Source organism: Tupaia chinensis, unplaced genomic scaffold (genome assembly GCF_000334495.1).
Source record: "Tupaia chinensis unplaced genomic scaffold, TupChi_1.0 Scaffold143755_1, whole genome shotgun sequence".
Lineage (NCBI taxonomy): Eukaryota > Metazoa > Chordata > Mammalia > Scandentia > Tupaiidae > Tupaia > Tupaia belangeri.
The window spans coordinates 231,730-256,175 of NW_006203604.1; the positions used below are offsets into that span (position 1 = coordinate 231,730).

The window sequence follows — 24,446 nt, forward strand, 5'->3', positions numbered from 1 at the left end:
GGAGTCCAGCGACATAGCCATTATGCTAACTGCTGGTCCCCAAAAGCAAAGCTTTAGGGAACACAGGATAGAACTGTATGCAGACCTCAGTGAGGCCTTATTTCTAACTCTGCATTCAGTGTCCTCATCATTAACATGGCTAAAAGTTGGGGTAGATGATTTCCAGGGGCCTTTCATGTATTAGCCTTTATAATTCTATCTGTAAATAAACATCACTTAGTCCATGCCTTTGCTTCCAAGAGAAGCATTCATTTTTTTTTTCTGTAAATATCTGATTTATTTCTATAGATAATGATCCTTTGCTCCATGACAGGAATGTCAACAGTGTTTTTCATGAATGAACAAATATTAGGTTAATAATGTGTTTCTGTATTTTTCCGGGGGGTCATTAGACCAGTTTTCCATAGAGTGAGAAAGGAGGACTCTACCTAGAAATCATATAACAGACAATTCTCAAAGGAGAACATATCAATGGATAAGAAGCATCTCTTATCTTAAGGGAAATGCAGATAAAAACTGTAGTGAGATATCACCTAAATAGTCCTATCAAAATGGCTAGGATCACAAAAAGCAAAGAATAACAGGCATCGGAGAGGATGCATAGAAAAGGGAATCCTTGTATACTGCTGATGGGAATGTAAATTAGTACAGCCACTGGGGACAACAGGATGGAGATTCCTTGAAAATCTGAAAATAGAACTACTATATAACCCCATGATCTCATACTTAGATATCTAGAAAACCACTCTGTCAGAGAGACGTTTACGCATCCATGTTTATCTCATCATTATTCATAATAGCTAAGACATGGAATCAACCTAAGTGCCCCCAAACTGATAAATGAATTAAAAAATGTGGCACATATAAGCATTGAAATACTAAATCATTAAGAGCAATGAAATGAAAATCGTGTCAAATTTTCGTTTGACACAAAGTGGATAAACCTAGAGGACATAATGCAAAATGAAGTAAGCCAGGCTATGAAAGACAAATACTGTCTGTTCCCACTTAACATGTACGAATGTCTGCCTTCTATGGTGGAAACCAAGGACTTGATGGCATAGAAATAGAAAGAGTAAGTGTAGCTACCAAAAACTGCATGAGAGTGGGGAGGGGAGAGGTAGAGTAGAGGTGGAGAGGTCATGAGAAAATGACTAACACAACAAAGTATGTAAACAAGTGAAGTAACTTATGGAATTGTTACCATAATCAAGTAAGAAATAACATGGATAATTATATACTTACTTTCCAAAAAGAAACCCCCCAAAACTAGTAGAACTATTTCTGAAGGCATGCAACAAAACACAATGTTCAACACTGAAGATGACTATGTCTATATAGTACGCATTGTATGTATACTTTGAAAAATCATACTGTACCCTACTAAGATGTACAATGATTATATGTACACCAGAAGATAGTTTTAAAAGTCAAATAAAAAAAATGTCTTACCATCTCAGTGTCTTTGGGGCTTCTTAGTAATTCCTACACCTTTTGGGAAAAAGTAAGTATTTTCTTTTTTTTTGTTTGTTTCTGGAGAAGTTTTTGCTATAGGGCATGTGTGCTTGCCAGAAAGACAGAGAGAGACAGAGAGACAGAAAGCAAGAAATCACGGTGCAATCCCTTCTCCATTCTCCTCTTGGGATCTTGGGCACGCGAGCACACGCACCTGGTGTGAATTTAAGCCACTGGGTCTGGGACTCAAACCACAGTCAACTACATGGGAGTCCAGCGATGTAGCCATTATGCCAACTGCTGGTCCTACAAGTATTTTCTATCTCTCAACCTTCTGCTGTCTGGGAGACTGATAGTCATGTTTCATACTAGATAAATATTGGCAGGATTACCTAATTTCAGGTTCCTTAGGAAACCAGTAAGAATAACTGTCCTGTTTCTGATTCTTTGGATCAGGTTACTTGGATTCCATTACCTTAAGGGAAACCTGCAGCCTCAGTTTCATCTCATTATTTATGACCTCATGTTGGATGAACTGGCGCATCTGTAGCACAGTGGGGTCTTTGAGTATAGGGGGTGCGACACTCATTAGCTGTTGGGACCCAATGCGAAGGCCCTTCCAAATCCGAGTGCCAAATGGAGGTCCTGGAGTTTTTTTCTGTTAACAAAACAAAGCAAAAGAACCACCAAATAAATAATAATATTTTAATATTCAATTTAAAAACAAACAAACCAGCATAGCTATTACACTAGGAACCACTTGTTAGGGACAATGATAAAAAAAAAAAAACTTGCTCTCAAAAAACATCCTGCCAATATAAGGAAAATTAATAATATAACTAGGCAAGATTTCCTCTTTATGTGTATTGCCAAGAGTCTGGGTATTTCAAAATCCTATTGTGGGCTGCAGGTGGTACAGGACTCCCACATGGTCGACTACAGTTCAAGTCTTGGACCTGGTGGCTTGCTTTCTCACGTTTCTTTTCCCTCTCTCTCTCTCTCTCTCTTTCTCTGTCTCTCTATGGTCAAATTAAAAAATAATAATACCAAAATAAATACATAAACCTTATAAAATTTTTATATTGCATGATGTCCCACTGGGTAACATTCAGGGGAGTGTTAAACAATACTCTGTCATGGAAATGCAACAGCAGCCTAGTTCACAACAGATGTATCTGACTATTTTTAAATACCCTTCGGGGGTCCGAGACATTTGGAATTAAGCAGTCTTTAACTTTCTGGTTCCATGTACATTGTGACCCAGAAAAATTGTCTGAGAAAGTAATCATTGCATAGATCTGAGCATCTTTGAACTCACTCTAGATTAAGATGCTTCCATAGCTTTCTCAGGATTTCTTGGGCAAATAGGCCTGTCTTAGAGTAAACCCACATTTCTGTGTGGTCCTAGTGATTGATTTTTTTAGGAGTGAGGTGCCCTATGTCCTGAAATGTGCCTGATAAGCTTTATTTTAAAAGACCTGGTCAGTCACAGTACTCATAGGCTCACTAGGGCTGAGCCACTCCTGCCGGTGTAGAAGGCCACAGCTTAAGAGTTTCAAAGGAAGAGAATGTTTTCTTCAGATAAATGTTTCTTCAGATAATCTGAGATGTGACACATTCTTTGCCATCATGTAGCACTTTCAATATGGATATAATTTAGTAAGTCGTAGAAGAAATGGAGAGTCAGTGTGACTTGTCCTAAATCCCACGTTAGTGGTAGTCACGACTAAAATTCAATTCACCTTTATTTCATTGTGTTGATTATAGTCACCAAATTAAGACTAAGGGTAACGGGTCTTTGTTATTTGAAGTACTTATCATCCGTGCTCTTGCTACTAGATTTAGGACAGCAAAAATCATAACTTAAAATCATCTTCTTAATACTACCATTTCTCTCTTGTCATATTATCAATATCTTCACTGAATTAATAAATGGCATAAACTGGACATACTACATAAATTGCATGCAAAATGAAATGTGAACCTTGCAAGATGCAGGACTTCACAATTCTTACCCAAGATTTTTTTTTTTTCATTCTTTGCAAAACTTTAGGTGGGGCTTCTCTATTCTGACATAATTACAATACTTTCTAACATCACCGTTGCAAATGTGTGTGTAATTCTTCACATTATTCTTATATGCTCAGCTTGTGCATTTTTAATATGTGAATAAAAACGATAGAGTGAAACACCTGAAGTTGTGTGTTAACATTAATAAATGACAGAAGGGAAGATTTCTAGATGCAGTAGCATCAATTATTCCAGTGATAGGAGAAATGTAACATTGGTTACTCAGAAACGATATTTTTGGATGACAATACATGATTATATGGGATGGGATATAAAAGTCTGGTCCATTGATGGATAGAAATGCAAATAAAGCGACGTTTCAGCAGAAACTGTACCTCAACTGAGGGGAATTTTTCCCATGATCTGGACTGGAGATTAGGAGGAACAACTGTATCCAACTCCTTTTTTATTAGCCATGGTGATGCTTCATGAAAAGGGCGAAGGACTGTGATGCTCAGGGCACCTGGTTCAAAGAGTTATCAAAAGATCATTTCTCCATCAAAATTATTCTGAGAAATTCAATATCCACTAAATTCAATAAACACATTTTGAATTGCTTTCTACATAAAAAGATTAATGAGACACAGAGATTATTTTAGGACTTTAGAATCTAATAAGGAAGACAGGGCTTTTCCTCACTCTAACACCTAGAGATTAGATTTAGAGCACCCAGAAATAGTCATTGATACCTTATTGACACACGTCAAAGTCCTATAAATTCCATCAATAAACACTGAGTTTATTCACATCTATCCTTGCCATGGATGCTCCATTAGATCATGTGCCTCAGAAAGAGCCTCTCTTTGGCTACAGAACAACTTTGGTACCCATAAGTGCTCTGTGAATGAACTGTTCCCTGAAGTCAGGATGACGTGTTAGTCCATGATTAAAATTCTTTCACTTCCTAATGCACATGAGAAAAAAACAGAGGCCTTAACATTTTATCATCCCAGCCTTAACTTTCACCATTCTCCCCTCTTTGTTTCAGCTACTTAGGTCTTATCCTCTGTGTTCTTTTCTAAGAAAGCTCTTTTTACCTTAGTCAACCTCTACCTATGCACCAGTTCTTGGCTCAAGCGTCTGCAGGAAAGCCTTCTAGACTACATTGGGATCCTCTGTTAGATGCTCTCATAGAATAATGTTCCTTTTCTTCATAGACCTTATCCCACTTTATAATATATAGTTATTATGTGTGACTACATAATAAAGCCTATCTCTCCCATTAGACTACAAGCTCTGTGAGAGCAGGATCCATGCCTGCTTTAGTTCATCACTGTATTTCTAACAACCCATCAGTGTTTGGCATATGGTGGGTTGCCAAGTAGATGCTAGTTATGTTATTATGTTATTAACTAACAAATAATCTGAGATAAATTCTAGGTGATATGGGGCTTCCAGATTGGTCCAAGATAGCAGAGCAGGAGAAGACACTGAAGCAACTTCAGAGCCAGAAAGGAGTGCAGGGAATCATGTGGGGGACACAGAAGGCATTCTCATCAAGAGCACACGGACAATCCCACCTCAGACAGTACACCGACCTCATGCACAACTTCATCCTGAAGACATGGATGTTCATGAAATCAACTCCCAGAACAACCTTCCCTTCTTTCGAATTTTCTCCAAGAAAAATGAAATTACGGTTGTACTAGATACAGGGTATTTCCTGATGATGATTCAGAATCTGACCAAAGGAGCCACTCTTGGCTCCCTGTATCATTCCTTACTTTAATGCCCCCTAAGAATCATGTCAACTAACTGGCACTTGGAGCCTTTGATCCAGTCAAGCCAATCCTGTGACCAAGGGTAAGCTGCCACCCTGCCCACCCCGCCAGAAAAGCCCCTCTCTTGTGCCAGTCATGCCAAGTTCCCATTACTTTCTGGTCTTGGAGCAAGATTTTGAAAAATGAGAAGCCCATACTAAGCTTCCCCCTTCATTTCACTTTGTCGCCCTTGGAAAGGCTGACTTTCTTTAACTAAAAGTAACTGAATCACATTTAAAAAATAGATAAATTCTTATTCTCACACAGATTCTCACATGCACTGTCTAGCCACTCAGAGCCTCTCTCTATTCACAAAGACCACATGTACTGATACATGTACAGACATACTAAAAGATATAAGCACACAAGATGCAAGCATATAAACTCACACAAAATATATCCCAACAATCATAGAAAAAGTAAAAAGCACACACATAAGTCTAGGCACAACACATAGGTTTTATACACAGATAACATACAGGTTTATATTTATAAAATTGAAATACACATATTACATATATTGATGTAGCACTATATGCATCTCTAATGCTAATATTTTGAAGTTGATGAAAATACACAAATACCCAATGGATATAGCTTATATAATGTTTATATTCCAGGTTGGTATTATAACTAACCAACTAAATGTACTTTCTTATTTAGCTTCATCAAGGCAACATCTTCAAAATGATAGGGAAAAAAATTTTACAAGAGATACCTTACTTTTGTTTTGACCAAGATAAGACTATATGTAGAAATCTAGGCACATACTTGAACACAGATACAAATTTGCTTATAGATAGGAGAGGGAGTCATACTCAGATAGTTTACATAGGTTGATGCTCAGATATGTCTAGATATGAGCATCAATTGGAGTAGCTATTTAAGTAGGTTGACATGGCTAGGTGGAAAGTAAAGTAGAAAAGTAAGCCAAGGGGAAAAACTGGAGAAGAATAACATGGTGGACAGGAAGGAGGATGAGAATTGGGAGAAAGCAGACAGTGAGTTCCAGACAATCTTGGTTTCCTACTTGGCTGTTCCTGTACTGGCTCTTGGAGAACTACAGTAGTTGCTTCTCCATATGCCAACGACAGGTATTCTTCTATGTCACTGTCTCGAAGAAGCTCTATCCCTGATCCATCAGCATAGATAACAAAAAACCTATTTGGAGAAATAAAAATTGAATCACTTCAAGTATTCAGCTAACACGCTTCTTGAACTCAGAGTGTAAATTAAAAGATATGGTGGCATTATTATGGTCATCTTACCTGGGGACGTGTTCACCATAGATTTGTAGGTGATTCTTTTGAAGGTGAAAAGATGATAAACTGTCATAGCCCTCAGTTTTTACATTTAAGTCATCTTCTAATTTTTTTTCAGGTAGTATAGTTGATGCACGACCATCAGCCCTGACCTAAGGAGACAAAGTATATAAGAAACTTAAAAACCCCCAAAACCAAAAAACAAACAAAAAACCCAAAACTTCCATAATGCTTATATTTCTTTTCTTTTCTTTCTTTTTTTTTCTTTTCTTTTTTTTTTTTTGAAGGTTTTTGTTATAGGGCACATGTACTTTCCAGAAAGAAGAGAGACAGAGAGACAGTGAGAAGGAAAGTGAGAAATCACACCCTCAGGGAGGATGGGCACACTGCAATTTTTCCACTTCCATTCTCCTCCTGGGATTTGGGGCACCCACACACACATGCCCACTTATTTTCAAGCCACTAGGGCTGGGATTCAAACCATAGTTAGCCATGTGTGAGTCTAGCACCTTAACACTATGCCACCTACTGGCCCCCATGCTTATAGTTTTGCTAGTCCAATTTGAGAAAACAATTTTATATACTCAGAAAATTAAGGGTATTTGGTAGCATCACATACATTGCATTAATAAAAGTGAAAACCTAACAGCATAGCTCTATGTATAATCTGCATCTAGAATATGAACACAAACTGGAATGCATTCAGAAGAAAGTGACTAGGACAAAGAGGGGACTAAAAACTTTATCCTCTAAAGATTAGTTCAGGGAATTGGGAATTTAAACACGGAAGGAGGAGTAGTCAGGTGATAGCTCTTTTGAAATAATGAAAGGGCTATCACAGGGTAAAGGCTTATACTTCGGAATCCCAAGAGCAGAATTAGAACTCATCAATAGAATATAGAAACAGATTCAGTGTCAATATGAGAAAAAAAAGTCCTAGTTATCAATACAGTCTAGATATAACATAGGTCTCTCTAGAAAGGATTGTAGCTTAGGACAGAAGACTCCAGAAGGGGATGCCCAGTAAGAGTATCAGTACCTAGAATGTTTGGTGTGAACAAACCAGACATTTCACCCTAGAGGATTTGGGCTTTTAGTTTCTACTTCAGTGTGTTCTAAACAGAAATTGATCGGCTTGGGAACCAGCAGTTAGCATAATGGCTATGTTGCTGGACTCCCACGTGGTCGACCGCGGTTCGCGTCCCGGACTGTGGTTCGAGTTTCGGACCTGGTGGCTTAAACTCACGCCAGGCATGTGTGCGTGCCCAAGATCCCGAGAGGAGAATGGAGGAGAAGGGATTGCAGTGTGGCCATTCCCTCTGGGGGGGCAATTTCTCGCTTTCTATCTCTCTGTCTCTGTCTTTCTGGTGAATGCACGTGCCCTATAGCAAAAACCTCTCCAAAATAACAAAATAAATAAATAAATAAATAAATAAATAAATAAATAAATAAAACAAAGTACACTTGAGAATCAAAGAAAAGACACTGACATTCATTACTGCATGACCATAGTACTGATAATACGTGGACAACTAATCTCAAGGTAACTAAAGTAAATGTCTACAAGGAAGCTGTCTAGTGTGAAATATGTCAAAAATAACACAAAAATGAAAAGTTCTCTGTTGATGAAAATGTATATATGGGAATGTGTCTGACTTGACTAATAAGCACTGTATTCATGCTAGGAAAACAACATTGTACACTGTGAAGATGTACAATGATTAAATGTAAATTAAAACACAAAAAGGGCCAGCAAGTGGCATAGTAGTTAAGGTGTTGTACTTCCACATGGATGACCATGGTTTGAGTCCTAACCTGGTGACTCAAAACTCACACTGGGCACGTGTGTGTGTGTGTGCTCAAAATCCTGAGAGGAGAATGGAGAAGGATTGCAGCATGGTCATCCCCCATGCAGGGTGATTTTTCTCTATCTTTTTGTCTCTCTCTGTCTCTCTGGCAAGCGCACATTTCCTAAAAGCAAAAATCTCTTAAAAAAATACACACAAAACAACAACAAAAAGTCACAGGCTCTCTCCCATGCTAAAGATTCATTTTTACCTGAAAGGTGTTTCCCTCAGGATCCAGGACCTCACAGATAATCTCTGACGTGTGCTTCATGATGTACCTGCTGGCTCTCAGCTGCTCACGCTCTTGGAAAGGATGGTATAAGTCACTGCTTGATTCATGACAATATATCGCTGAACAATCTCTATCGATATGAAGACAGCCAGTGTTTGGAGGTAATACCTGGGAGGGTAACAAGAAGAGGTTAATTTAAAATTTTTTTTAGTTCTATTTGAGGGACTTGGACAATCATTTCAGGAAAAAGACCATCCAGAGATCATAGACATAAACTGCGTTTCAAGGAAGAAAACATTACCCATGAGAGGACTTAAGGTTTGGGAAGAACTACTTGATAGAAGCAAACTGGGGCTATCCCTGTGACCTCATATTTAAGGGAGCCAGATCTCACATGGCTGAAGGTGGTTCAAATCTTGGCCCCAGCAGCTTGAAAAACACTAGACGTGTGTGTGCACGTGTGCCCCAAGTCCTGACAGGGTAGAGCAATGGAGGAGAAGGGACTGCGGTGTGATTATATCTGTCTCTGGAGTGTGTATGCACTCTCTGGAAATTAAAAAAAAGAGAAAAACTGAATATTAAGGTGTAAGTCTCCTGTGTCCTCACATTTTACCTGCTCATGCTCATATCTCTTCTAAGTCATTGCCCTGTGCCTTCTTAATTCAGATATTTAGTGTATTTTAACTGAGGTAAATGTACTTCGCAATATTCAAAATGTTTGAGATCCTTCGTGTTTGTAGACAAGAATCATGTTGGGAAGTCAAAAGCTGTGAGATAAACGCTCACAGAAGCTTCTATTTGTCCTCACTCCTTTGGTGGCTAACACAGTGGTTAAGTAACAGTTCGAGGTAATGACTTCAGGTCTGACAACCCCTTTTTGAAATACAATTCACATGCCATAAATTCATACTTCAAAATTAATAATTCAGGGACCAGCAGTTGGCGTAATGGCTATGTTGCCAGACTCCCATGTAGTTGACTGTGGTTTGAGTCCGGGACCCGGTGGCTTAAACTCACACTGGGTACATGTGCATGCGTGCCCAAGATCCCAAGAGGAGAATGGAGGAGAAGGGATTGCAGCATGGCCATCCTCCCTGGGGGGGTGATTTCTCGCTTTCTGTCTCTCTGTCTCTCTCTGTATTTCTGGTGAGCGTGTGTGCCCTATAGCAAAAACCTCTCAAAAATTATAATTCATTGGTTTTTAGTATGTTAAAAAACTTGTGCAACCATTATAACTAATTCCAGAATATTTTTATTATCCCCTAAAGAAATACTGATCCCATTAATAGTCACTCTGGATCAGTCCTGCTCTTAGGCCCTGGAAACCGTGAGGCTACTGTTTCTTTTTTTTTTTTTTAAATAATTATTTTATTTCACTTTATCTATCTGTCTGTCTGTCTATCTATCTATCTATCTATTTATTTTTAATTTGACCAGAGAGGGGCAGAGTGAGTGAGGGAGAAAGGGAAAGTGAGAAAGCAAGCTGCCAGGTCTGGGACTTGAACTGCAGTGAGCCATGTGGCAGTCCAGCATCCTTACCCACCACACCACTTGCCGGCCCCATGAGACTACTGTTTCTACTGGCATTTCATACAAATGGAAACATGTACCATGTGGTCTTGTGTGTCTGGGTTTTTTCACTTAGCAAAAGTTTGCAAGAGTCAGCCATGTAGTAGCATACATCAGTACGTTATTCCACTTTATGGATGAGTAACACTCCATTGTATGACTGTTTCATATTTTGCTTATCACAGTTATCACTCATGAGTTGATATTTGGGTTGTTTTCAGTCTTGCTATTGCTAAAAATGCTTCTTAAATGTTCATGTGTAAGTTTTTATGTGGATGTATGGCTTAAATTTCTTCTCAACAGGAGTGGAATTACTCGGTCATGTGACAACTATGTTTACTTTTTGAGGAACTGGCAAAAAATATTCCAAAGTGACTACCATTATACATACCAACCAGCAATGTCCAAGGGGCCTGATTTCTCTTCATTAACTCTTGTCATTGGTTGTCTCTTTGATGACAGTCATTTTAGCGGGTGTGAAGTAATATCTCATTGTGGTTTGATTTGCATGTCCCTACTAATTATGGCGAGCATCTTTTTATGGCATGTTTACCATGTTTATATCTTCTCTGGTGAAATTCAAGGCTGTGTTTATTTTCAAATTGTGTTATTAATCTTTTTATTATTGAGTTGTAGAGTTCTTTATGTATTCTGTACAACAGACATTATCAGCTATATGATTTGCAAATAATATCTTCTGTAATTTATCTTTTCTAATTTCTTGATGATGTCCTTTGAAACCCAACTTAATTTTGATTTTGACAAAGCTTGAGCTTTGGGTGTCATATCTATGACATGAAAATTTACACCTATGTTTTCTTTCATCTCATACCTTTAGTACTTTTTTTGCCCTACAATAACCTACACTGGAAGAAGAGAGAAGATAATAACATTATCAGGAGGTCTGAGAGGGATAAACTGACTTCAGCAACTTTCATAGTAATGAATGTTTGTTAGTAATGTTTGTTTGATCTCTGTACATCATCCCCTAGCTATGAGCTCTCAGTATCTAGTGACAAGTATCTGATATACTGGCTCTTGTGTTCCTTTTACAGCAAGTAAAAAGTCAAAGGCAAATCTGTCTGAGATTAAGGGAACTGGAGGTTGACCCTGGGTGGTTGTATGCAATAGGGAAATGCAGGAAGGTGGGGTAGTGCTAACAGTGCTTCTCCTTGACCTTCTCAAGACAATGCTTTGCTTCACTCCTGGGAGCTGGTCTCCCAGAACCTACTGTCAGTTCCCTGGGAACTGCCTTCCCAGAACTGCACCAATCATATGCTCCCTCCCATCCCAGTAAGACATTGAGTAGGGGTGGAGTGCAGATGGGAAGGATGCAGAAAAAGAATGAGGGTACAGGTGCAGGAGGTGAAAATGGTCTGACAGGCACAGGCCAGATCATCTAAGTGCTTCTAGCACTCACAGTGCCTAGCACAAAAGAGATCCTCAAAAAATGCATTTTGGTATATGCCTGCGATCCCGAACTACCAGTGCTTTGTAAAACAAGCAGGGTGATGTTTTTCTGGAATGGACTGTAAGAAGAAAATGAATAAACGAGAGTTTAAGAAATGTATTCTAAGACCAGGTGAGAACAGAAAGCACAGCAGGATAGCCGCAGGGGCACAGTGGTTAACGCAATATTCTGTGATGCTGAAGTCACATGGGAAGGTCGTGGGTTTGAGGTCTGAGTTCTTTGTGTACATATGTGCACATGCAGTGATCCAAGCTGACTGAGGCCTGCGGTGGATCATAGCATATACGCTCTGTTGGGCGTGCCTCTCTTTCTCTCTGCTAGAAGAAATAAATACATAAAATAAAAGAAAACAACAGAAATCTATGTTGCAGGATTTTTTGCTGTCCCAGAGGAGTGGATTGTCATAGCAGAATGAGAAATATCTTTGGCCCTCCTCACTTTTCTCCTGCACCTACCTGGTACGTCCCCTGCGGCTTCGCAATGATAGACGTTCCATCCCCAAAGGTAGCGCAGCAGCTGCTGTCCTCACAGTTGGTGATGACAGTGGCATAGTGTGAGCTTTCTATCCGCATGCACTTCACCTGCCTGGTGATGGTCAGGGGACCTAGGGCTGCAAGCAAATGGACGGAAACACACCTGATCACGCAAACAGCTCTCAGTTGGCTGATTTTGCTGCTGCCATTCAGTTGTGTGAATTCACCAGTGGGGAAAAAAACAAAAACAAAAACAAAAACAAACCAAAAAACAAAAACAAGAAACACAGTTGAAAAGTAGACCCAGAGTGCTGAGAACTCCATAAGAACTGTCAATTCAGAATAATTCTTCGAGAACAACTCTTCTTAATAAATTCTCTTGTTCTTACAACTCTATTTTGAGAAACTGAAGGAGTCCAATTATTCAATTTGAGAAGCACTGTTAGTATTCAATTTGAGAATGCTGTTAGTATTCCAATAAAAGTTTACACTTGTTACTGCATTGCCATATTTCTTCAGTATTTTTAATATATATGAGAAAAATATAAGGTTGAAGTTTCTCCTTATGCCTGGTTCTCCTTATGCCTGAATTCACCAGAAAAAACAAAAACAAAAACAAAAACAAACCAAAAAACAAAAACAAGAAACACAGTTGAAAAGTAGACCCAGAGTGCTGAGAACTCCATAAGAACTGTCAATTCAGAATAATTCTTCGAGAACAACTCTTCTTAATAAATTCTCTTGTTCTTACAACTCTATTTTGAGAAACTGAAGGAGTCCAATTATTCAATTTGAGAAGCACTGTTAGTATTCAATTTGAGAATGCTGTTAGTATTCCAATAAAAGTTTACACTTGTTACTGCATTGCCATATTTCTTCAGTATTTTTAATATATATGAGAAAAATATAAGGTTGAAGTTTCTCCTTATGCCTGGTTCTCCTTATGCCTTTTTGCAATTCATTTTTACACTTAAAAATATACATGTATCAAGAACAATATAAAATATTTGTGTGCTTTAAATTTACATAAATTATGTATTACTCTATGTAATTATATAATTACTGAACCTATCATTTTATATTTGATTTTTTCACTTATCACTGTTTTGAGACCTCTAGTCATCTTGATGTGTATGTGTGTGTGCACTATATATTTATGTGTGTGTAATTCTTTTAACCACTAGTATTCCTTTGTAGGGATATACCACGTTTTATTGTTCTATTCTGCCATTGATGAACATATATTTTTCCCAATATTTTAACACTATATTAGTGTTACAAGTATTACCCCATACCTGTTTCCTTGTGCAGATGTGTCAGAGTGTCTCTATATGTAGAAATAAAATTAATGATCATATAATATACCTGATTTTACTGGGTTTAGAAGGAATTGGGGAGATGTATGTCAAAGGTACAAAGATGAAATTATATAGGATAAATAAGTCTAGAGATCCAATGTACAGGATGAGGTCTATTGTCAATAATATTGTATTATATGATGACAATTTTCTAAGAGATATGTTAGGTGCTCTTATCTATTTCTCACTCACACACACAAAATGTACCTATGTGAAGTAACAAACATGTTAATTTGCTTGGTTACAGTCACTATATACATAGTTATACACACACACATAAATGGATAGCAAAACATCATGTCGTACCCCTAAAATATATGTAATAAAAAATGAACTGGCATTAAGAAAAAGAAAGCTGTGAAATAACTTGTCATTAAAAACTATTTAAATTTAGGTTGGGAATGGTGGTACAATTTTGGAATCTTTGAGCAGTTTCTAGTTACTTAGCAGCTGCAGCTTCCTTTTCTCTTACACTACCTTTCTGACAATGAGAGACAGGCTCAGATTTGAAGGAAGACCTATCTGAGGTCACCTATTTATGCAAATTAGATGCCTTAAGGATTAAAGAAAAAGATGTGAAAGCTAGTCTCCAGGTTAGATAACTCATGAGTATAAGACTTCTAGTTTACACTAAGCTGGATCATAGATTTTTAGTGGTGAAAATCAAAAAGATGTTATTGTTATCCATTATCCAACTAAAGTTCTTATCACTCCCATCTCTGATGAGAATAAAGATCATAATAAAAGGTCCTAATGTGTTTCCACGTTCACTGCAGCAGTATTCACAATGTCAACACTTAGAATGAATCTAAGAGTCTGTCAACAGGTGAATAGATAAATAGAATATGCTTAACATACACTATGAAATACCATTTAGCTTTAAAAAAATTATCATTTGCAAAAACATATCAATGGATGAACCTGGAGAATATTATGTTAAGTGAAGTAAGCCAGGCACATAAACATAAATATCACATGGTCTTACTTACATATGGAATCTAAATAAGTTGAACCCTTAGTATTAGAGAGAAGAATGATGGTTACCAGGGGCTGTAGAGCAGGAAGGGGGAGAGGGAAGATGTTGGTTAAGGATCCACAAATTCAGCTAGATAGGACGGAAAGATCTAGTATGTGACATGGTAACCATAGTGAATAATAATACATCATAGCTTGAAAGTCGTTGAGAAGACAGATTTTAAGTGTTCACACCACAAAAACATGAATGTGTATGAGTTAATTAGCTTGACTGAGCTATTTCATAAATGTATATGTTTCAAAACATCATATGTACATAATAAATGTACACAATTTTTGTCCATTATAAAGTAAAATTAGATTCGAAACCAAGACAAACAGCAAAATAACAATAAGAGGCTCTAATAGATCTAGCTTTGGACTCTATCAGTGTTCCTTGGCTGGCTGACTTTTCGGAAAATTATTTTTTAATACATGTTCAACAATCAGTAGTGAGGATTTTACTTATGCTTAAAAGGTATAAAATATTGTCATGTTCTTGAGAAATGACACTTACTTGTCTTTTGATCCTCATCATATGGAAGAATGATATGATCTTCATAAACTTGATAAAAGGTGGTGATTCTGGTACCATCAGCATGGTCTACTATCTGGGTACCATCTTTCTTTTTAACAATGATCACTTTGTCTTCTCGAGTTATCATAACCTGCACATTCAAAGGCATAGCATAAACATTTGGCCAGTGTGCTTATTCATATGACCCACTGAATCTTCAAAGTCCTGGTTATTTTCAAACGAAAGTTTTTATCTTATCTTCTTAATCTAAACTTCACAACACTCCTGAGAGGCAGGTGGTAGTATCCTCATTTTATAGATGAGGAAATTAATGCTTAAAGAAGTCAAGACATTTGCCCAATGTCTTAACTTTCAATGATTAAATGCCGGGGCATATTTGTGAATAAAAGGTGAACATCAGGACTGGTTTGACTGGGGTCTATTTGGGAAAATGACCACAGGCTTGGTTTCCTTGGAAACTATAGAGTAGTGATAAGTCTGGCACTTTGTGACTTTCTTGTGTTCTGTGAAACTCTGCCGAACAGGGTAAGTTGCAAATTGCATGCCATTTTCATTTTGTTTAGATTCAACAGATGCTGCAAAGGCCCACAGATGTTAGAGAGGAATAGCTGAAGAATTGAAAAAGTCCATTTTGAAGTCACCAGTAACTGGTTCTAAATCGTGGCTCCAGTACTTCCTGGATGTGTATTCTCAACCCACTACTTCACTTGCTGAGGCTCAATTGTAATGTACATTGGTAGGAGGACTGAGTGGAATAACTGACATAAAATCCCTAAGAGGAAGTCAGGCTCATAGGAAGTGCTATTGTTTATTCCAGGACTTTCAGTTTCATGTCATAAACAACCACTAGTTTATCACTTATTCTAATGATATAAATAAAATCTTTAGTACAGTAGCTCTGCGGTATTGAACACTTGAGTTATTTAATGTGAGCCTGTTTTATCTTCTTAATTATACCATTAAGTTCTTTAAAATCAAGGATCATAAACAAATTTCTACCATTCACTGCAAATGGACACAAACAAATAGGGATAGAATATAGCTCTCACTCTAGAAGGTAAGATATATACACAAATATATTCAACATAAAGAAACACACGACATCATTAATCATACATATATTAAAATTGGCATAGGAGGAAACAGCAGGTGGCATAGTGGTTAAGGTGCTGGATTCCCACATGGCTGACTGTGGTTCGAGTCTTGGACCCAGAAGCTTGAAACTCATGTCAGGCACCCTGTGTGTGAATGCCCAGTACCCTGTGGAGAATGGAGAAGAGATTGCAGTACGGTCATTGCCCCATGGGGTGATTTCTCACTTTTTCTCTCTCCATCTCTGTCTCTCGAATGAGTGCACATGACCTATAGCAAAAAACCTCTCAAAAAATAATTTGGTATAGGAAGTTCATGACCTGCTTCTCAGTTTTAAAATTAGTATTTCCATCCTGACTCCATTGTGCCCCTTCCCCCACATAAATTAGTATTTCATGATATTGATACATTATGTTTGTCATATATATAACAGTATGCTTTTAGATTTGGGAAGATGGATCGATCTGTTCATCCATCTATTATTTAATATAGATTTATCAAAAATTATTATTTGCTTCAGGACCTAATAATTTAGGAAATTTTGCTATATGCCATAGTTTTCCATACCGTTTCAGTGACAGGATCTGTTGCCTGAAAGGATAATAGTGAGGCCAAGTTGTCCATTCTTTCTGATCCTTTGGTACCAATCTGATTTCCTTCAGGTGTGGTTGTAAACCAGGTGCCTGGGTGAACCTCCACGGGGGTTACCACCTGAACTATCTCTGGGGGAGGTTCATGAATTTCATTCTTATGTATCACTGATGACTGATTTTTGTGACCTTTTCCTGTGGAAGTTCAAGTAAAATCAAACACAACAATACAACTTTAATATCAATTGTGTACATCATCTATTACATTTGCCACAACATAAACCACCCCAGATACAGAATTAAGTAGCATTCATTAAATATAGCATTTCTCAATAGGAAAAATATCAGTTTATGAATATCTTAATTTTGGTACTGCTGGATTCCCACATGGCTGACTGTGGTTCGAGTCTTGGACCCAGAAGCTTGAAACTCATGTCAGGCACCCTGTGTGTGAATGCCCAGTACCCTGTGGAGAATGGAGAAGAGATTGCAGTACGGTCATTGCCCCATGGGGTGATTTCTCACTTTTTCTCTCTCCATCTCTGTCTCTCGAATGAGTGCACATGACCTATAGCAAAAAACCTCTCAAAAAATAATTTGGTATAGGAAGTTCATGACCTGCTTCTCAGTTTTAAAATTAGTATTTCCATCCTGACTCCATTGTGCCCCTTCCCCCACATAAATTAGTATTTCATGATATTGATACATTATGTTTGTCATATATATAACAGTATGCTTTTAGATTTGGGAAGATGGATCGATCTGTTCATCCATCTATTATTTAATATAGATTTATCAAAAATTATTATTTGCTTCAGGACCTAATAATTTAGGAAATTTTGCTATATGCCATAGTTTTCCATACCGTTTCAGTGACAGGATCTGTTGCCTGAAAGGATAATAGTGAGGCCAAGTTGTCCATTCTTTCTGATCCTTTGGTACCAATCTGATTTCCTTCAGGTGTGGTTGTAAACCAGGTGCCTGGGTGAACCTCCACGGGGGTTACCACCTGAACTATCTCTGGGGGAGGTTCATGAATTTCATTCTTATGTATCACTGATGACTGATTTTTGTGACCTTTTCCTGTGGAAGTTCAAGTAAAATCAAACACAACAATACAACTTTAATATCAATTGTGTACATCATCTATTACATTTGCCACAACATAAACCACCCCAGATACAGAATTAAGTAGCATTCATTAAATATAGCATTTCTCAATAGGAAAAATATCAGTTTATGAATATCTTAATTTTGGTACTTGAATCTTGGCTGGATTCTCAGAATCTTCCCATAACCATACACATGGGTCACAGCTCACTGTCCATAGAACAAAAGTTATTTTTGTCATTTTGTGTACACTATTTTTTTTTTTACATTTTTCTATGGGGCATGTGCATCTGCTGGGGGTAGGGGGGGAAATGAGAGAGCGCCTCTCAGTGGGATAGCCACGCTACAATCCCTTCTCCTCCACTCTCTTCTCAGGATTTCGGACACACACACATATGCACCTGGTGTGTTTTTCAAGTCACCAAGTCTGAGACTTCAATCATGTAGCTGGCCATGTGAGATCTATAGAAAGCTGCCTTACCCACCATGCCACCTGCTGGCCATGGTTTCTGTATACTTTTGAGTCTTGCTTAAATCTCCCTGGATCCCAGATTTTGGGTTTTGTGCTTTGATTTTTAAAGCATGTCTTTTCTTTCAGACTCCTTCTTTAGACTATTAGACCCTATTATTTACTAGATTTTCAACTTCTTCTTAATTATTATTATTATTATTTTAGGTTTTTGTCATAGGGTATGTGCACTCACTAGAGAGAGAGAGAGAGAGAGAGAGACAGGGAAGATGAGAAATCACACCCCCCACCCCCCAGGATGGATGGCCACGCCACAATCCTTTCTCTTTCATTCTCCTCTCAGGATTTTGGGCACGGAGGCACACATGACTGGTGTCATTTTTTAAGCTGCTGGGTCTGAGGCTTGAACTGTGGTCAATCTTTGTGGGAGTCTTACACCTTAACCACCATGCCACCTGCTGGTGGATTTGGGAAGATGGATCCATCTGTTTGACCATCTAATATTTTAATATATATTTATCGAAAATTTACTACTTGTCAGTCATACATAGGAAACACCTTTCTCCAATTCTAAATCTAAGAAACCTTACCAGTTAGGTATATCCTTCTCTCTCATTAGTTTAATTACCATATCAACAATAATCTGATACAACCTTTATTTTTCCCATCTCCACCCCACCTCCTACCATTCATTTGAAATAGGAAGAATGAACTTTAGATATCCTCCTAGAACTTTGTGATCAATATCCCAATCCCTCTATCCTAGTAGCTTTAATCCATATGATAATGAATGATCTACAGATAAAATTTGCTAATATTATCGTACCTCAGTAATAAGACTAGCTCAGTCCAGGAACAAACTGCAAGCACAGATGGTAAAGAATTGTTAACCAGGAAGATTCTCCAGAGTCAAGCCATGAAATATACATCAGAGCATGACTCTTGGCCTAAATAATGGCAACTCGGCTAATGATGAAAACCAAACAAGAAAGATACATCAGTGAAGCTTTTCCATTGCCCTAAGATTTCATATGGATCTATTTACACTTCCAGAACATTAGCACAGAATGGAAGAGGTGTCACTTTCAAGATAGGTGGAGAGAAGATCCTTTAGAAATAGTAGCAAATACTTCAGAAATTATTTTTTCCCTTCCTCCTATTTCCTCCTCTTGTTCTGCTTTGTCTTTTATTTTGTATCAAAAGAGGTGAGCTACAGAAAGGGCATCATTCTAGCACAGGGGATATAAAACAGAATGGGGTGAGGAATGGTGCGGTATGTGCAGACAACTACTAGCAGGTTAATGTAACCGAGAATAAACTTCAAGTCAATTTAACTGAGGGCAGACTGGAGAGGTAGTCACTGACTCAACCAAGTGGGCCTTTGTGGTATGTATGTTAAAAGACTCGTATTTGAGGATCAGCAAGTGGAGTGGTGGTTGGGGTGCTGGATCCCACATGGCTAATCGTGCACATCAAGTCGCAGACTCTCTGGCTTGGGGGACACACTGGGCACATGTTCTGTCACAAGAGGAGGGTGGTAGTTAGGGGATTGCAGCATGGCCATTACACCTGGGGGTGGTTCTCCCTTTCGGTCTCTCTTTGTCTCTCTCTGGTGAGCATATATGCCCTATAACAAACACAATAATAATTTTAAAAAGATTTTTTTTCTGTAGGTAATAGTTAATAATTAAAGAAATACAAGAAGGATAGTGACATAAGAATACTTAGATGCTTTTGGCAGGATTATGGAGAATTACTAGTAATGAAAGCATGAAAAGTGTGAAGAATAGTTAGGTTTTAAAGTAGAGATTCGAGATGGTAGTAGAAATAAACAAGTACAATTTTGGTGGAAATGTAGACTGGGGAGCATATTTGGGTATGAAAGTATCAGGGTGAATATGGGAGGTAAAACAATACATGAAAAGATCACATGTAGATTCTCAAATTTTAATCAACTACTCTGTTCCATTATTAAATGTATGGGTCAATAAAGCAAGAAGACTGACCAAGGATAGGGACAAAAGAAAGAGGAAAGAAACAGACATGGCTAGAATTCCATTTTTAATAACATCACAGACGAGATGCTTAGAATTCCGGAAAAAATAACTAAAACTAGTAGAAAACATTTCTTAATCCTTTTGAAAAGTGTATATGGGTTGGCCACTATAAATAAGGTCAAGAGAAGCCAAGGATTGCATAAAAGTAGGGACCCAAGGAGGTAAATCGGCACTGAAGCTGGCTTTTGCCCTGTGGGTCTTTGTCAGAAAGGGTGATTCTGAGAATTTTTGTTTCTGTGTGATTGGACTTAGTGGATCAGACTGGGTGATTTTGATTACTTGTTTTCTCTGCATTGTAGGACTCAGGGAGAAATAAAAGCCAGAGTCCAAAGAATTTAGAGTCAAAGCAATAGAATAAAATTATGATCTCATAGTCAAAAAATATCAAAGACTTTTATAAATGAAACCAAGCACATCCAGTGGGAGTTAAAAGAAACAATACGGAGTGGAATTTCAATTAGATATTGAAATTATTAGACACAGAATATAAGATGTGTATTTGATATGATTCCAGAAGTTAAAAAGAGGTCGTAAAACATGATAAAAAGAAGGCAAATTAGAAAACAAAATGAATAGGAGTCTTAGATATAAAAAAGTATTAAGTAAAAATTTTAAAACGTTTACTTTTCCTAAGAGAAAAAGAGAGAGACAGAGAGAGAGAGAAACAGTCATCCCCAGAGCCTGCTCTATAGCACAATGATTAAGCACTGTATAGCAAATTGGAGCCCAAATGGCCAACTGCAGTTCAAATTCCTGCCCTCATCTTAAAAAATGCACATGCACACACTGGGCACATGTGCATGCATGCCCCAAATCCTGATAGGATGGAGAAATGGAGAAAAAGGGTTATAGATGACTATGCGCTCAGGGGAGTGCTTTCTCTTTCTCTTTCCTCTCTCTCTCTTTTTTCATGCTTTCTCTCTAAAAAGTAAAATAAATACACAGGCATCCCCCAAGGATTCTCACACCAGGATCCACCCCTAGTCTCAGATAGCCTGGACCACAGGCACATGTGCAGGTGCCTGGTGTGCACAGAGAGGTCCTAGGATATGAACCTGAGACTGTCCTATATGAATCTACTTGTGCCACCAACTGGCCCTAAAATTTTTAAAAAATTAGCAATCAGGTTTAACAGGAGATGAAACACAGTTTAAAAGAAGAACCAGGGGCCAGCAGGTGGCATAGTTGTTAAGGTGTTGGACACTCCCACATGGCTGACCACGGTTCAAATCCCAAACCCGGTGGCTTGCTTTCTCACTTTCCTGTTCTCTCTCTGTTCAAATTAAGATAAATAAATAAAATTAAATGAATAATTCTTAAAAAAATAAAATAAGAACTGAAAGATATAGCTCTGAAATAGTTATTTAGAATAAAACTCAGAGAACTAAAGTGATAGAAGTAATGAAAGAGAGTTAAAAGGCCTCTAATAAATGTATGTTTAATTGGAATTCCAGAAAAGAGGAGATAGTAATGGATCAGAAAAAATATTTAAAGAGATAGTTATTAAGAGAGTTCCAGAAGTAATGACACTACTAATGTATCAATTCAAGAAACCCAAAGCATTCTCACTTGGTGAAGTGAAAATAAATCCACATCTAGTCAAATCATATTGAAATTGTAATAAAAAAAAATCCACAGAAAATATTTTAAGCGAGTTAGATTATCTCCAAAGCAACAATAGTTAGACTGACAGCCAACTTTTTAACAGCAACAATGGGAACAAGAGTATGAGGAATTATTGTCAATGTTCTGAGAAAAAATTCCTGTCCATATGGAATTCTATGCCTAATCAAATCATCTCTCATGAATGAAAACAACATAAAAACATTTCAGGAAATATTTAAACAAAAGAGAATAAAATCTATAAAGACAAAAATATTTCCAATTGAATTTTTAATATGCTTCTCACAGGAGACACATTTTAATATAAACCACAGAAAGTAAAATACAAGTGTAGAAAAAGCTATACCAATAAAGTATTAAATAGTGGTTGGTATGTCTATAATCATATAATAGATAGATTAAATTTACCATAAGATTAAATTTACCATAAGCTACAGTAATTTTAAAATTGGAAATATCTTATTCAACACTCTACATTATATTATGTTGTGCACATTTGATAATAGTTCTACTAATTTTGTTTTTGTTTTTGTTTGGAAGTATACATTGGATTGTCAGACATTTTTTACTGTGCTGTGATATACCATTGATTTGAATATTATACACTGTATGCATGCTTTAAAAAATCATACTGTACCCTACCAAAATATATAATGATTACATGATATAATGATGTGTAATGATTATATGTTAACCAGAAATCACAATAAGATAAATCACAAATGTCCAAAATCATATTCTCATATATGAGAAAGCCTGACAGAACCAAAAATAGACAAATTTACTTCACAAATAATGAAATTAAATAATAATGAGTACAGCATAGGAGATCACTCCATTCTATCAGAAAATGGAAACATTTATCTGCTGAAGTAATTGATATACTATACTGAAAAAATCTGTATGCATATACAACAAGGGTTGATACATTTTTGCCTGTGAGGCAAGTAAGACCCGCTGTCTGCTTTGTAGAGTCTGAGAATAAATAATTCTCTTTACATTTCTAGACAGCTAAAAAGATCAAAAGTTATTTTTATAGCCAGAATTATATGAAATTTAGTATCCATAAATAAAGTTTTATTGGAACACAATAGTCAGGTTTATTAATTATATATTGGCCATGATGACTTTTATGCTCCAATGACAGAGCTGAGTAGTTGTGACAGAGACCACATGGCCCACAATGTCTAAGATATTTATTCACTCCCCCCTTTACTGAAGAGCTTGCTGAACTTGGATATAGATCTGGACAACAAAACTAACAAGTTTCATCTAATAACATAAGATTAAATTTACCATAAGCTACAGTAATTTTAAAATTGGAAATATCTTATTCAACACTCTACATTATATTATGTTGTGCACATTTGATAATAGTTCTACTAATTTTGTTTTTGTTTTTGTTTGGAAGTATACATTGGATTGTCAGACATTTTTTACTGTGCTGTGATATACCATTGATTTGAATATTATACACTGTATGCATGCTTTAAAAAATCATACTGTACCCTACCAAAATATATAATGATTACATGATATAATGATGTGTAATGATTATATGTTAACCAGAAATCACAATAAGATAAATCACAAATGTCCAAAATCATATTCTCATATATGAGAAAGCCTGACAGAACCAAAAATAGACAAATTTACTTCACAAATAATGAAATTAAATAATAATGAGTACAGCATAGGAGATCACTCCATTCTATCAGAAAATGGAAACATTTATCTGCTGAAGTAATTGATATACTATACTGAAAAAATCTGTATGCATATACAACAAGGGTTGATACATTTTTGCCTGTGAGGCAAGTAAGACCCGCTGTCTGCTTTGTAGAGTCTGAGAATAAATAATTCTCTTTACATTTCTAGACAGCTAAAAAGATCAAAAGTTATTTTTATAGCCAGAATTATATGAAATTTAGTATCCATAAATAAAGTTTTATTGGAACACAATAGTCAGGTTTATTAATTATATATTGGCCATGATGACTTTTATGCTCCAATGACAGAGCTGAGTAGTTGTGACAGAGACCACATGGCCCACAATGTCTAAGATATTTATTCACTCCCCCCTTTACTGAAGAGCTTGCTGAACTTGGATATAGATCTGGACAACAAAACTAACAAGTTTCATCTAATAAATATTAAGAGAAAGTTGAATAAAATAATTACAGGGTACACGATCTTTCAAGTACAGACCGAAAAGAAACAAAACTTTACCTTCTAGGAGGGCTATAAATCATGTTGCAACACATTTAAACAATTAGTTAAATATCAATTATAAAAGCAAACTAGGTTTGGAAATTTAGGAATAAGTTTAAATAATATAAAGGTCAAAAGTAAGTTTAGATGGAATTTACATAATATTTGGAACTAAAAAATATCAAATACTAAATATTTCTTGTGGGATGGGAGAAGCATTTTTAAGATGGCAAGTAAAGGGCAAC

The 24,446-nt window shown here is 36.9% G+C and overlaps 1 protein-coding gene and 1 pseudogene across 1 annotated transcript in view; one reads left to right on the forward strand and one right to left on the reverse strand.

The window, feature by feature from the left end:
* Positions 1–24,446, reverse strand: part of SPAG17 (sperm associated antigen 17) — a 235,151-nt gene that overhangs the window by 46,550 nt on the left and 164,155 nt on the right. Inside the window, 8 exon segments of the mRNA XM_006164886.3 lie at positions 1,931–2,113; positions 3,861–3,988; positions 6,316–6,446; positions 6,554–6,699; positions 8,606–8,794; positions 12,122–12,276; positions 15,029–15,179; positions 17,597–17,814. Coding sequence (XP_006164948.1) covers positions 1,931–2,113; positions 3,861–3,988; positions 6,316–6,446; positions 6,554–6,699; positions 8,606–8,794; positions 12,122–12,276; positions 15,029–15,179; positions 17,597–17,814 — 1,301 coding nt within the window.
* Positions 4,779–5,254, forward strand: LOC102495015 (dynein light chain roadblock-type 1 pseudogene; annotated as a pseudogene).